At 38.9% G+C, this 16,476-nt stretch overlaps 1 protein-coding gene across 5 annotated transcripts in view; it reads right to left on the reverse strand.

Moving 5' to 3' along the window:
- LOC127021492 (contactin-6-like) overlaps positions 1–16,476 on the reverse strand; it is an 82,925-nt gene that overhangs the window by 52,243 nt on the left and 14,206 nt on the right. Inside the window, exons 2-4 of one of the 5 annotated variants that reach the window (XM_050904578.1) lie at positions 13,036–13,131; positions 3,485–3,688; positions 2,519–2,621 (exon numbers count right to left, since the gene is read on the reverse strand). In XM_050904578.1, the coding sequence (XP_050760535.1) occupies positions 2,519–2,621; positions 3,485–3,688; positions 13,036–13,131 (403 nt within the window). Of the gene's footprint in view, positions 1–2,518; positions 2,670–3,484; positions 3,689–13,035; positions 13,132–16,476 lie in introns of those variants that run through there. The other 4 variants (XM_050904579.1, XM_050904580.1, XM_050904581.1 and 1 more) reach the window with 4 other exon arrangements.

The raw sequence follows: 16,476 nt of genomic DNA on the forward strand, positions 1-16,476 counted from the left end.
AGCCTGGCTGAAGGAGTACTTCTTAGGTGGCTTTGAGCTCCCCCAGGTAAAAAGGCATCTTAAAACTCAGCCATAAGTCTGGCCTCTTGTACTTGCGTTTTAAATGTGGAAGTGCTTTTTGAGCAAGGTCCAATAGGTATGATTTGCTGTTCCATATAGAAAAGAGATGCTATTTCTCTAAATACCATGAAAGTACTTTCATTTAAGACTTTTGGAGACCAAAACCGCAGCAGGTTGCCTATAATCTGCCTTAGATGTGAAAGATTTCTGTTATTCATAGCGCAGAGGTAGTAGCAGCTGACAGCATTGACTGAAGCAGTGGACTAACAGTATGAATATAGAAAATTATGGATAATGGGAAAGCAGTTCTGAAATCCAAGAGAAATAATAACCGTTAGCACTTGTGGCAGATCAGAGGTATAGCTCAACAAATGTTGAGCTGAATTGATTTTAACATAAACAGACAATAGTAGGGGCTAGAGTTTTAGTGGAATTTAGGCATCTAAAGGTGCAGATGGCCACACTGCCACATTTATATGTGCCTAACTACAATTGTAAACAGCTGGAGGTAGGAAACTTTGAGCTTTTAACAATACCACTAATCACCTACATACCTTCAGAAATCTGGCCTTATCTAATAAGTTAAGAGTATTTCACCTGCAATCTGTTTCTCTTGCTTTATTCACATCTAAATGCCAGCTCTGAACTAAAGCTTTTTCACTCATTGACACATTAGTGGAAATGTGGTTCAAGGCTCTGTTCAGAGAAGAAAGCAGACTGAAAACAGTACAGTTCTGTGAGACATCTAATCTAGCAAAAAAAAAATTGAGAGTAAAGAGCCTTTACTCACAAATAGCACCTCTCAAACACATGCCCTAGACTAGATGCACATTAGCAGTATGATATAAAAAAATTTGTCAAGAATGGATTTCTGCCCATGAATCACTGGTATTTATGCAGTATAACTCCAGGGAAGTATGGCAGCACTGGTTTCAGCTGCAGTCCTGTATATGAAGAAAAATGTATATTAAAGCTGCATTAACCCTCTCAGCCATTCCATTTTCTAAGCACAGCATAGAAGGTACTGTGCTTGCTGAGGGATTTCATTATCTATATGTCCTTTCAGTCTACCTTTTTTTTATCCTTAAGATGTTCTTAATATGGCAAAACCTGTGTGCCACATTAGCATGACCCATCTTTACTCCTCCAGTAAGGAGGCACCGTTTTGTACATATCATTTACTCTGTTTTTGAAATGCTTTTCTGCAGTCAATGTATCATTGTTAAATGCTTTCCATGCAACAGATGGAAAGATGAAATGACAACTTGAAATGTAAAGCCTGCACTGACTCACACACAATTAAGGAGGTATTTAAAGAGAAGTAGCTCGACAGTATTTGGAAAGGAAAATCAGCTTTAGGAGTGTTCCAGTCTGGTACTTGTTTTGGGCCAAAAAAATGCATATGCCTTTGAATATGGCTCTGTAGAAATATTCTTCATCCTTAAATAAAAATTAGCCCAAAGATCAGTTTATATAAAAATCTCATCTGAAAGGGAAGGCCATTTCCTGTCTTATTAACTTTTTATTTGCTTTATTTTTCTACTTCCCAGCGTAGGTTCCAGAGGAACATTTGATTAATTTGTGCTGTCTGCAAGTCAGGCTTTTAACCTCTGGGAAAGCTCTAAACACTTCAAAAGCTTACAGCCTTAAAACAGATTGTCAAAGTAAACTTAAACTAAATAGAGGTCAACAATCTAAGGTTATTTTAGCTTTTCGAGGGAAAACGGATGCTCATTGGGAAGACTAGTTTTCGTAGACTGGTTACACTTATTCAGTTAACCATCTGCTCTTTGAATACAGAGCACCCATCGCTGTTTGAATGCACGACTACTTCTGTAAATGAATACAACAGTGTAAGCAACCTAGGAAAAATACAGGCTACCGCAAGCCTAATAGATTTGTAGGTTTTAGCAGGAAGGGCTGCTGCTAGGGCTTCCCAGGGCTCCTCAGCATCGCTTTGGAGAAGAGGGTGCTGAGAGCCATGTGAATCTGTTAGATCCGTTCTAGACAGTCTATGTGCTCTTGAAACACAGCCTGTTTCCTCAAGTTTCTTTCTTAACAATGACACTACAGAGAAAAACATTCCTATTTTGATGCAGATCGGATCTGAATGTGAAGTTACACTGAATGCTGTAACCTGAAGTCAGGTCTCATCTCAGAGTTAAAACTGCTCTCAAGGAATATAGTCTTTGTTCTGGTTTTCCCTCCCCTCCCCACCCCTCCTCCCCCCCTTCAAGCTACAACCAAGTGAGCTTCACTTATGGTATAGCTGTCTTTCTCATTTCCTTCGGAACACATTGCGCAGAAACAATCAAACCAAGATAAGGTTAAAAAAAGTAAGTTTTACAAATTCACGTCCTGACCACATAAATTCTACTGCGCAAGTTAGAAAGAACCATTGTTTCTCACTGTAGAACAGTGTTAGAATGCACATTTTAATAACAGACAAAAAACTTACTTTCCAAGGGCAAAGCATTCCAGTTTAACAGAGGAGCCCTTCGCTGCATATGTTGTTTCTGGAAAACGTACTTCAATCTTTGGTTCGTACTCCCCCATCACACCTGTTGAACATCAAAACAGCTAGCACTCCAGTTGAGCCTCAGACCTGTCTAGTACAACAGAATTTCAGTGTAAAAGAAAGGATGGCATTAATAATGTTAGAGCCTTACGTTCCACCCGTGGCAATCAACACGAGATATCTATGGAGCAGGCTTAGCCTGCTGGGTGAAATTCAACCCAATGCTGAAAGCTTATGTGATATCTGTAAGTTCTATGCATTTGAGAGTTGAAGAGCATGACTTTATACAAGTTCTACACGTACAAGTAGGTTGTGCTTTAAAGTTTGAGAGATAATTTAAGGTTCGCACCTCTTGTTAAGAGGTGTTAACAAGCAATGCCTTTAACATTGGTCACTTCACTGACTGACAAAACAAACTTTGTGTAAAGATTTCCCAGGTATACATTTCTCACTGTGAACATTTAATTAGAAGTGTTGCCAGGAAGGTATTTGTATATGTGTGGGTGAGTTTCTCACCTCAGTGACTCACTTTGAAACAGCTTTCTAGATTTGATATTTGAGCTATACCTAGATTATAAATTTAGAAAGCTTTGCCAGATTTAAGCCTCAACAGAGGCATCCGTAAAATGAAAAATATTAACGTACCATTTGACATTCTCTTGCTATTTTTCAATGATATTGAGCACTGCTTTCTTTGCATACATTTATCTCATTGTCCCTGTCCTGACAGTTCAAATCACATTTCAATCCAGCAGAAACTGTGGGATCATGTCCCACTGCACAACTTTTTACCGGGAGCCTTTTACCTCCATGAGGATGTATAGGGCTATCAATTTCCAATGACTGGAGACGGAGCAGTTAGTGTTGTGCTGCATGTTTTCAGCTAAGCATGCCCAGATAACTTACCATCGCTGCGGAGAGTGAGAGGAGTGGGTGGCCCCTGCACGCTTTGCTCTGCTTTAGAGTTAGTTACAACGCAAGTGTAATTGCCCACATCCGATTGCTCTACTTTGGCAATGTACAGATTTCCCGTTTCTTGTGAAACGAAGCGGCGACTATCTTCCTGAACATATAAGGTACTATTGTTGAAGATCCATGTATAGGACAAACCTAGAAAACATCAGATACATATCATGCATCCTTTCCAGTATAATCTGCTTCCCATTAGTGCTTAAGTGCAATATTGCCAGTTGAAAGAAAGTCAGTTACAGGGCAAACCACTGGGGATGCACAAATTAGCAAAGGCAAGGTAAGCATTGCTTTAGTTTTAAACTCATTTCAAGCCACTCCAGAAGGTCACAGAAGTTTTTGTCCCCTGCTACTTTTCATTTTCCTGCTCAGCCTATTTTTAAGTAGGAATGGCAGTGCTGCAATGCCACAAGAAAGAAATTATTTACTAAAACAACAATTTATAACACTTTCCCTCTGAACATCCAGAGAGCCAATTGCTGGTCACAGTGTTATGGCTCCTTTCTTCACTCTGAATACAGAAAAAAAGACTGGTAACAGAGCTTTATCATCAGATTCTTATGAAAGGGGGAGCTCAGCTGCACGCTATTATTTTGGAGATTATTTAATATTTGATCCTATTGCACATTTGACCCTTCTCACGTCTGTTCTGTGCTTCTTGTCCTATTCTAACTTCCTAACCCTCTTCTACCATTTTTTCCATACAGCGTTTCACAATGCATACCTTAATAAGGTATGTCTATAGTCTAAGCGATTCAAAACTAATTTATTTGACTAGCCCACCCTAGAAGGGCAGATCTCCATGCCAGCTTACCATTCAAGAACCTTGCTTCTCAGAAGGGCTTTTTGGCCAAGCCTTGTTACCCTGCCATCAGTACCGCAGCGAGCAGGTTCAGTGCTTATAACACAGCATGCTGCAAGGCAGGTACAGCCGAGGTGTCCTGCCAGCCCCATGCTGCGGCTGCTCTGTGTCGCTGCCAGCGCCCAACAGCGGGAGCAGAACCAAAATTCTGGCTTTAATAAGGCACAGTAAATCAGAAGTTTCAAAATCTACCAGTTTAGCTTTCCTTAATTAAATGTATAATTCATAAGCTAACAGTGTTCTGCCAACAGCTTGATTTTTACACATTTCCCCCATCAACAATCCCATTTGAAAAAGATTATTTACGTTTCTTTCCCCCCCTCAGTTACAACATGGGTACAGTATGGTAATAAGTCTGCAAACTCCAGTAGTTCTGCGGAGTTTTATGTTATCATCTTCTAACATTTTAGGACTCTCATTAGAAATGGTGCATCTCCAAGGAGCAATCAACGACACTTTCTATACTTGGCTAAATCTTGCAATAGGCTCTATTTTACTACAGCTTGATGTTAAACTTTTTTTCTGATGTACAGTAAACCTGGAAGATGCAACAATTCCTAAAATAGTGTAATACAACACACGTGTACATATACATGTGCATACACACAAGATAAAGCTCCATGTTTTCACATTTGTATGCCCATGTACTTTTAGGTACCCAATTAAAGCATCTATTTACAGAAGAAAATCTGGAGATGGGTGGGTTTTTTGACAGGGAGGATCAGCCTATAGCTAGATATAAGCAATGCAGGCATGACCTGATATGTCTTCCAGAGACATACTATATGCAGATTATGTTCCTGTCTCAGGCACAAAGTTTGATGGCTATAGTCTGGCTGGACAGACCGAAGTGACTGGTGTGGGCAAAACTCTAGTTTCGACTCATTTTTTTTAAGTTCTCTAACCTGCAAGCTAGGGACTGTAAAGAAAATGCCGAAGATTTGCAGGGTAAATACTTTAATCTGTGCTCAATTAAACAGTATATTGTAAACTTGGGATTTCTGTGGAAGAAATACCTCAGATCTGCAATCCCCTCAGATTTCACAAGAACAGCTGAAGGCTGGTGCCCTGATGTCCCTTTTGTGGCAGCTGGAACCCTTGCTTTCCTCCTCACACAGACCTACACAAAGGCACGTACGGGCTTATGTGCAACAAAACCACTCTGAGCAGTTGAACCTGATAGTTGGATGCCCAGACTTCATGACAGGATAGTGTATCTAAGAAGAAACTAGAGGCAATTTGAAAAGTGAGATAATAGGAAAAAGGAGTTTGGCAGTTCCCTTGCCAAAGTCCAATTCTGGTGCTGGCAATTACAGGGGTGAAGAAAGCACCGACCCACTCTAACAGGGCACCACCGTACCTGCTGAGACACCAAATGGATGCCCACAAAGGACCTTTAAACCATCTTATGGCATGCAATCAAAAAACAGATTCCTGCTGTAGGACCTGGTCATGCAGCTAAATTCTCTATGTAGGATAGGGTATACTCATTCTAATAAAATTCTGTTAGAATCAACTTCATGCTACACAGATATTCTTCATGAGGTCAATCTGTGAATTAACTAATCAGTAAGAGAGCCAGTCCTTGTCTGCCCTGATTTCAGTTCTCAGGGGGTTCCAAGTTGACTACTACTTCCGAAGTTTCTGTTACTCTCTCCCTGCCTGTACTCCACCATTGCCTTAGGACATATTGATGAATTTTCCCATTAACTAGGAACAAGTGCAGGCCCCTCCTTTCCATATTTAAATCCTTTTTCCCCCCTGTATAAGGGATATAACCACTACCACTCTTCTAACTGCAGGTTCATCATCACCAATCCGCAGGCCATACTTGCCTAGAGCCTAATTCAGCTCCACTAAACTCTGTAGAAACCCTGATTTTAATTGACTTCAGTGGGAGTTGGATGAAGTCTCAAGAGAAAGGAACCAAACTTTGGAGATCAAACTTTTTTTCTCTTCTAAGGCATAATACCAGCAGTCTACTCCCTTACACAATATTTTTTCTTAGAAAGTTAAGTGACAACATCAGCAGATGCAATAGGCTAGAAAATCTAACATTGCATTATAGAAGAAGCTACTATTACGTCAACATTTCCATTTTGGGTCATTTGGAATAAATCACATGTAGCAGACCCATTGAACGAGCAAAAGGAGCAAAAGGCCCATGCTATCACTTTTACGGTTACATTAATTTGTATGAGTAAAGCAACAGCTAGGAAGAGTCTGGTGAAGGCAATGTTGAACAGAAGGTAGTAGAGGCATAGAAGGGAAATTATAAAAAGATAGTAACCTGCTAATGAAGTCTAGCTTAAATGAACTTGAAAATTGCTGCTGCCAGCTATTTTATGGAAGAAAAACTAAAAAATAATTGTAACATTATTTGATTTTTTTGTTTTCCATTTAACCCCAGGATTTCTGAAACTGATAGCGGTTAGGATCGCACTTCAACATACCCATGACAGTCTCAGAATTATTGAATTTCAGAGACCGCTATGAAAGGGCTTCAACATGAAAGGTCTTACACAAGTCTTAGCCATTATCAGCACCAAAGATTTTTGTGGGCTTTTTTTCTCTATTTCATTTTTTCCTTTGTGCATAGGCCTGTTTGGCTGTAACTTTCCCTCTGGAATAACCACTTTTCATACGATGTTGAAGACGAATCAACATGCCTGAAGCAAGGGAATAGAAGTTTTACTATACCAGATGAATTAGCTCCTATTGCTCTTTTCACTATAGTTAATGTGTGATATTTTAGAAAAATAAACATGTGAGGTAAAACTACATAGTGTGGCATAAGGGAGAGAAGAGGCTGGGGAAGGCAGCCCTTCCAGAGATGTTCACTGATCACAAGGTGCTGCTGTGTGTGGTGAGAAGCAAGCTGGAGTAATTTCAGGTGAGTCCTTACTCAGTGGTGCTTTAGATATGGACCAAACAAGCAGAATTTGGTCCCAGATTATGTTTTTTTAATAAACTTTAGAAGGAAATTGCTTACATGAAAAGATGCACTTGTTCCAAAGACAGATAGAGAGAAACTATGATTTATCCCTAGGTTACAAAAAATTCTGCTAGCCTTATGGAGCTTTATACCCAGAGAGAATCCCTTTGTTATGTGGACCTACAAATAACAACAATATAGAATTCAGAGTACTATGAAAGTCTCAGGATTTAGTTCACAAAAACTAATAATAAAATATTATTCATATGATTTCTACCATCAATTTTTTAATTTAACACCTATGTGTCAAGGTGTTTTCTAAGACAAGCTTCGAAAACATTAATCACCTTCAGGTAATTAATTTTTTTTAATTCTGTCTAGCTATGGCATAATAAATATCACAGTACTGCTCCTTTTCACATGTACAGCTGATTGGTCTCAGCCCAAATTAACATATTTGAGCACTGAACACTGGAAAATGATATTTGCTCTCAAAAGACAGTGATCCCAATGCTGCTACTGACTCTGTGAGAAGGCGCCTTGGAGAGCACAGAACTGCCTTTACTTCAAAGGGGCTGCATGTCAGTGGAGGAATAATTACAGCAATGTAGACTTCATTATGCATATGCCAGAGCATGAGCTATTTTATTAGTGCTGCAATCCCAGGGTGTGGTTGGGTTTTTTTTTAATCCAAGGCAGGTGACTAGGTGGTGTCAGTCTCCCTTCTCATCCCAGAGGCCTCCAAAAGCAGGTTAACTCCACCTCACCTTCCAGCCAAGCACTGCCTGGTGGGCAAGTCCTAAGCTCAGCCAGGCAGGAGAGCATCACCTACACCCGTCAGCTGTGAGCACTTTCTTTCAGAGCACAGCTGGGAAAGAAGAAGAGCAGCTGATAATCACTCCTGATATACTAGTCTAGGGAATATAACATTTCAGTGCTTTCCTCAGCCCAAGCAAATTCAAATCAATACTGCTTGTTCTGCAGGAGAACAGCTACAGGCTGGTCTCAGGGAAGAGCCTCTCCCCCTCCTGCCAGAGCCGGCAGGAAAGGATTAAAGATTCATAGGAGCACAGAGAAATAGGAGGAGAGAGAAAGGGGCTCTAAACCCATGACTAAGGCATTCGGCTCTATAGAGGGAGATACACTTCAAAACTTCACTTTAAGGTTATGCATTTCATCAAGCAGACTGTTTAATATAAAAGGCAGAAACAACCTGAGGCAGAAGTCAAAGACCCTTTTACATAAGGCAGCACTGCTTGTCTCATCCCATGCTCTCCACACACCCAGCTTCCTATACCCTGCTTTCATGTGCACCTCCACCCCCACCCTTCTGCTGGCTGAGGATTTGGCATATTCCCCCACCAAGCAGGTCCACAGGGCTCCTACTTCCTTAGGAGTGTTTTGTTTTTTAATGTAGCCCTGGTGTAGTAATGTTAGCATATAGAAAATCCTACAGATACAGCATCCCAGCTTTAAACCCTGGCAGCTCTTATGCACAAGCAAATGCAAATGCACAAGTGATCCTGCTGCTTCTAACAAGATTAGGAACTTCCTTAAAGCTCTGCAGGGAGCCAGCTTGAAGGAAACAGGCCTTATAGCAGACTTCACTTCTAAGAAAATAAATGAATAACAGTCCACCCTGCAGTCTTGTATCAAGTATTAGCATTTAGGCAGCAGCTTCTTAATCATAGTCAGGTCAAACTCATATATAGCTACAGAAATGAAGGCTTCTTCAAACTTCCTTCCTCCTCCCAACATGATATTCTTTACATCCTAGCTCTATATAAAGCACATTTTTTTGATAATAAAATAACAGTATATGTTGATTACATATAGAAAAAACAGCTGACCTAAAGAACTTAAGCTAGAGAAAAGACACATCTCAGAGGAAAAAAATACAGCTTACCTTCCCACCCCTGCACTCCAGAGCCCCACTAACAAGCAGAGGAAAGCCACATGCTGAACTTTATAAGGTGTGTTAATGAGCCTCATAAATAACAACAGCTGAGGCTGGAGAGCGGCCGGTGCATAAATAGGCAAGGAGGGGCTGGATGAGGAGATGAGTGGTTTAGGCTGAGTCAGGTAATGTAGGACAGCTTTGCTCTGTCTTTCAAAAGCTAACTACAGGCTATGGTTTTTTGTTCATTAACTATAGCAAGTGTTATTGTCTTGCTTGATCTAAGATATAAGCTATGCCTTTAAAAGGTAGGTCTTTTTTCTTTCACTTTTGTGTTTGATCTTTACTGAAAGTGCTAATGTTTGTTCATAGCAATATAGAGTAGGTTCTCTTTTAGTGTTAAACTTTTTAGAATAGCTTTAATGTGACTCTGTAAAGTTTTTGTTCTCTGAGAGTTACCTTAAGGTCTAAAGCTGTTGGAGCAACCCTTCTGTACTTTCTTGGTTTTTATCACATAACTGCCTAATATATTCTCTATCCCTTATTAGAGTGAAATCACTTATTTCTCTTGTATAAGCAAAAATAGGTTATCAGTGTAGTCTCAGTTAAGAAGCATGCATACAAAAAAGCAGTAGTAAAGCTGTTCTTGTCAACCATATCAGAAAACTAAGTTTGGCTAAGCTTAAGCTTTAAATGTTTTAAATATTTTTGAATGTGGAAAACTACTTACAGCATATGATAAACAGCTGAGTGGCCTAATGATATCTGTAGGGCTTGCTTTCCTGTGAACCTAGCAGAAAGTTTAACTTCAGATTGTTTGTGGTATAGGGCTAGATAACCTTGGCAATGTGTTGGCCTCTGTAGTGAGGGGTAGAAAGAGGAGTGAAACATTTCTCTAGATACCATAGATAGCAGAAATATTTTCTGAGCTCTCATTCTATCTACTTATTCCTACTTATGGATGTTATATGGGAAGAAACTTCAATTAATAAGAACTCCTTGCTTTCTTAGGTTCTTGCCCTTCTGTCTCTTCTATGGCTAGAAGAACCAGATACAGACTTTCTAGATTAACAGGAAGGCAGGAGGCTTTACCTAGTGCATCCTATTCCAAAATAACTATATTAAAGATAGCTACTTCAAACAACTGCTGTGCAGAGGTTTTCTGTCTTCCTTCAAGTCAAAGGAGAACAAAGCCAGTAACCATCAGAACCATGTTCCTCTTCCCTCTATGTCCCTATGTTCTACCCTAGGGGTAGGGCTAGGTCTGTTAAGTGACTCATCCTGGGGAAAGAAGCAGCTGGTCTGTAGGAAGGAGTGCCTGAAGGGCTGCATCCATCTGCTCTGGCTTCCTTGGGTGTCTTTTCAATGACATGGGTAACTTCTTTCCAAGAGCATAGTCTGTGTTTTCTACCCAAACAGTTAACAGCAGTGTCCCTGTAAATGCTCATACTAGCAAAAAGTCTGCATTGATTATAGGCTGTACCTACTAAGTTGGACAGGAAATTCTAAGAGCAATCTTGTTTCATAGTGTATAGGACACATAATACAGCTTGTATTGTCTTACTTATGCTAACGTTACAGGAAAGGCAACTCTTTTCCTGCTTTTATGGTGTATCTTCCAAATTCCTTGATATCTACCTAAGTCCTGTCACATTTAAAGCACTGCATGGAACACCTGTAGCTGTATGCAAGGCTAGTAATCCTTTCTCCTGTAGGTATTGTGAGTCAGAGGCAAGGGTTTCAATTAAAAAAAGAACTAAATATACAATCCTTTTTAATAAAAACAACTTGCTAAGCATCCTGAGATAGTATACAACTTATCATAGTTTGCACCATGTACTTCATCCCTATGGCATATAATTTTGGATCATAAATACGGTGTTTATGGATGACAAAAGAACTTGGTTTCAGTTCTCTAGAGACTTGTTATTTCAGATAATGTATTTTTCAGGTCTATTGGTCAACAGCTCACATATCCAGCTTAAGAAACACTGTGGCAAAGGCTTTGTTCATGGGATACCATTTTGTCAGTTCAATTAATCTGGGGTGAACTCACTTGTTAACTATTTATTTGTTCTGAATGTTTTCTTCTGCTCATTCCTATTTGTCAAATCATAATTTTACCCTACAGCAAGAGGAAAATATATAGCTTACTGACTCAAGAATGAATGTGTTGTCTTTCTGTCTGTCCCACTGATACATTTCAGGAACTCTTTCAAGCTTTTTCTGCCCTTAAGGACCAGGTTTCACTTCATCTCCTTGATTATATACTTCTTTCATATGGCTGTGAACACTAAGTGAACTGACATTTCCTCTCTGTTCAAGACTTGCGGGCTTTAAATTGATTGATGGGTTTCTCTACATCTCTGATATACTGCATCCTCTTTATAGATCACTATTTACCGTCTCATGGGAATTTGTCTTATAACTCTGTTTCTTTACAAAGAATTGAGGAAACATTGCTGAGGGCAGGATGTTGGTGCTAGCAGACGGAAAACTGCAGCTCCTGTGGATGGGTGGTCACTCCTGCCAAAAGCAGGACATGAGTCATCTAAGAGCTGCTGATTCTTTCAGTCCAGAACAAGACAATTTGGTAACTATGCTATTGATATTTCCCCTTTATTAATATACATTTGCTTTTCCAGGGTAAAATTTCCAATCATCTTCAGCTAGTTATGGTAGGAAACCACAGTTCTTACTCCAGACTTCAAAAGATCTGAAGCAGTTTTGGTCTGGGTTCTAACACCCCTGGAGGAGATTTGTGAATGTATATGGCTCAAAACTTGCAAGAGTCAATGTTGCAGGAAAAAAATATAAATCTCAAAAGATCACTCAAGAGCTTCTCACTTCTGGTAGGTACAAAAAGTGTTAAGGAAAAATGACAACAGCAATGTACATAAATGTTCAAGCCTCTGTATTGCTCTGTAAATGCTGATGTTGGAGGTGGTAATACACCTATAAAAAGGGGGAAAAGGAAAATTGCACCCCATACTTAGAGTTCTCTTAGATGAAAAGTCTGAAACATCATGCTAAATGCATTACTGGTTCATTGCATGTCACCTGGACTTTACCTCTTCCAGAAAGGAAGACCTCAAAAACAGCCTTATGGTTAAGAAGCAGTAGTAAGCAATGGCCACATATGCAAGGCACCCCCAAATCAATTCCCCAGAAAACTCCTTTTCATTCTTTATCTGAAGCATTGAAAATTATCAAGCAACCTGATCTCATCAGACCTCCTTTAATCAAGGAGTTTACCTCTCCAGAAGTCCCTTCCAATCTAAATTATCAGAAAGGAGAGAATCAGGTATTCAAGAGCAGAAGACAACTTTTCGTGACAAATCTAATATGTGAAATGCAGGATGCAAGTTATAGCATTGCAGTAGCAAGCACTAAAAGGCAAAACAGTCATTCTGTTCAGACCTGAAGTGGTTTTATTGTAGGAAGAGTTGCTGATGGTTGCTCTTCTGCTGCTCCATATAGGTGAAGGAGCTGTGATAACCAGTTATGTCAGGAGACAGTCTTTCACACCTTCATGCTTTCTTTGCTTGTGTCATGCCCAAAGAGCGATGACATGTTCTAGTCCCTCAAGTAACCACAGAATAATAAAGGGCCCCCTAAGAAGTGTGAACCCCAGTGTATTTTAAAGAAATGGAATCCAAATTTGTTGTAAACCCATACACTTGATGCATAAATAAATTCCAGTGTTACTCAGGCAAGGAACTGCATAGGCTACTTCTCCTGAGCTATAGCAGTCGATGTTCAGGCTGCACACAATGTAGAGTTATTCATCATACCTCCATAATGTGGTGGAGGACCACAGAGCAGAACCACTCCTTGTCCTTCTCTGACTGACACCGTGCTTCTTGTTTTCGTTTCAAAATTTTCAAGATCTTGAGAGAGAAGGAGAAAACAAGACCCAGTTATTTTCTGTCAGGTTTATTCCTAACTGTATCCCAAGCTATGCAATGCTCATGTAACTCAACATATTCACGTATTCAATAGCATAATATAATCTCAATATGTGAATTGACATACTGTATGGAAAAATAGCTCATCCAACCTAGTATCTAGTCCTTTGGCAATTGTGAGATACCTATTCATAAAGCAGTTATACTCTAACCCTGTGAGTTTGTATTTACAATCCCTAATTGCACAGCTAGTGTATTATTCCATGACTCTTTCTAGCACCATTTTTTGAAACTTATTAGACTCTTAATCTACATGAGTGGGAAAAAATTTTGTCATCTTTCCTTTTTTATAGAAATAAAAAGCAGGTGTGCTCTTCTATATATACAAGTGATAATTAAACATCATCAGGACTCCCACAGAGCATGTGTTTAAATGATGATAAAAGTATGTTGTATTCTTAATGAGTCTGTTCTGTCCTAAAGCTGGCTGCACTAAGTGGATGTTTTAATTGACTCGAACTTTAGCACTGGTTTTAAAGGGGAGAAGGACGATACTTTCAGTAGGAAAATATGTGATGGTTTAGGGAAATCTCCTGTATAAACATGTCCATGCCTATCTCCCATAGGTGACTTTTATGGCTATTAATTTTTATTTTTCTTACTAAATCTAACACCACACACAATCTCCTCTGCTTTCTCGCATTTCACTGAGATGTGGAAGTACTATCCGTCTCATTCCCTTTAAATAACTCAATTACAAAACATGACACAATAGATGTACTTTAAAAAATTATTATTTACTTTTTGATCTAGTTCTCATCCTAATGAAAAGACTTACTACTTTTGTCAGAGTACTTTGGGAAATGATAGCTTGAAATACATTCAAAATATGTTTTAATATAATAAAGATCATCTTCCCTTTAAAACTCTTTATACCATAGCATCGTATACTGCTTGCCTTAAGCTTATTTTATTTACCTTGCTGCAGTTTCTTGTTTCAAACATTGTTCCATTTTTCATCAGCTGAAAAACTACCTGATCCAGAGCTCAATAGAGAGAAACAGTTCTCGTTGGTCAAAGCAATAATGATTACTACCTGTACAGGCTCAGCTATTTATGTCAATATATCAATTTTCTCCCCCTTAGTTGAACTTTATACAGTTAATTTTTCTTTTCCTCCTCTTCATCTCCTGTATATTGGTCTCCTATGAAGACATTGTCTACTCAGAAGTGACTGAATTGAATTAGGCAGCTGTAGCACCTCTTTGCGCTGTCATAGCCGCAATAGATGGTACCTGTCAATACACTGGGAAAGTGTTTTAAACTCTGATGTTCTTTTAATTGCCTGCTGGCTAGATCTCTGCCTTGCAGTCTGGGTAGTCCGGGGGGACAAAAAAAGACAAGAAAGGCCAAAAAAAAAAAAAGAAAAAACAATAATTTATTTAGTTTTAGTACATCCTGTAATACTAATTGGAAAAGAAAACAGTGGATGGATATAATATGACTAACTAGAGTCTGGATTCATACTTAGAAGGTACTCACTGGTCCAATCGCTGAATGTGGGGATTTATTTACCTGTTTTGAAAATTCAGTCTGATAAAATTTATCAGCTTTTTTCTTTTTCTTTTCTTTCCTGTGGGTTGTTTTGAGAAGAAAAAGGCCAGCACAAAATATTTGTGTGGAAAAGTGGCCCCTGGGACAACTGTTAAGACACTAGATGGGGATTTGCTTGGGTTGGCTGGCCTGAGGCTTTGTGCTATGGGAGAAGGGACCAGCTTTGTATGGGGAAAAAAAGACCCTCGAATTTTCCTATTTATTATGTTAAATAGAAAAAATTGGAAAGGTGCAAAACATTCAGAACTTCTAGGATTCAGGCACTAGCAACAAAAATGGTCACATTTCCCTTTCCTATCACTTTCCTTGAGCTGCTAATACAATGCAGATCATGCAGTTTCTACATAAAAGTGGAGTTAAAAAAAAAAACAAGACTCTTGGGCAGTATGGAAAATATATATAGTCCAACTAGTGGTTTCCAATGCTTTCTGCTATGGTAAATCAGGCCTATTGTTCTGCTGATTAGAAAATTTCACTTGTTATGAGACACCTGAGAAAGGAGGGGGGGGGAAAAAGGAAGCACAGTGCAGCAGTAGCAAAAGGTTTTCATGACAATTGAGAATTAACTATGTAATACTTTACTCTGAAATTGGAATAGATTTTCGGAAGTAATATGTTGCTAGTAGCAATTCTTAGTTTAACGACATGATGTGTCATGATATCTTTTTTACTCTAATTTTAGAAACTGTATCACCTGTCTGTGTTTCTGTTAAAACCATGACAAGTATCCCTGACTTAATGAAAAAGTGGTAGTACCAGATCTCTTATGGGATCCACTATTTTATAATTAATAGGACTACTTTGGTTATATGTGGGGAAAAAGTTGACTTTGCCTTTTTAATCTACACTTTTCAACCTTAAATTGAGTATCAAAATCCGTATGCAAGAGTCTGAGCTCTTTCATAGCATGTTCATAGGTTGGTTATACAAAGCAGCTCAGCTTTTCCTAGTGCTGGAGAAGAGATTTTCATCCCATTATGCTTACTAGTGAATCACCAGTATAAAACAGTAGATATGGAGGCACATAAATGGTCATTTAATCTAGTTGTCTGGCCCATGACAGGTACAAGTATGCTATGTCCTTCCTAACAGATACTTATTTAACCCACTTTTAAAGACCTCTAGGGATAGACATTTTCTTTAGACAGTCCATTCCAGTGCTTGACTCTGAGGTCTTCATCACACTGCATCTTTTAGAAAACCCCACCCCCAAAAATTGAGTAGGCCTAAACAGGAATGATCTTTTTTCTATCTGAAGTTGATTTTGATAGATAATCGTACAAAACGAATTTATTCAGTGTCTCTCTGTAATAAAGAATCATTACATATTAAAAAAAACTCTGAAAGAGCAAACCAAAGCAAAATGAGTAAAAATAACTCATTAGGGGAGTCAGTCTTACTTCTGTTGTCATCTTTATTGGACCCTTTCTCCAGGCAGGCAGCATCTCCTATGAAATATTATGACACTTCATTCAGATGGGATTCAATAATGAGTTATAAAATTGTCTGTCTTTGTTACGTAGCCCAGGGTGATAGAGAGGAAAGAGGTGGACCATCAGAAATAATGTTTCTTTTTGCTGGAAGCAGTCTTTTTGCCCAAAAGATTTTTGCATCCATTTTTCCCCCTATGGGGTTGTGTGCATTTTCAATGATGAATTGCGATCTAAAATGTGTTAAATATATATAAAAAAGTAACCTGAAGACAAATATAAA

This window comes from Gymnogyps californianus, chromosome 13 (assembly GCF_018139145.2).
Source record: "Gymnogyps californianus isolate 813 chromosome 13, ASM1813914v2, whole genome shotgun sequence".
In the NCBI taxonomy this organism is placed as follows: Eukaryota; Metazoa; Chordata; class Aves; order Accipitriformes; family Cathartidae; genus Gymnogyps; species Gymnogyps californianus.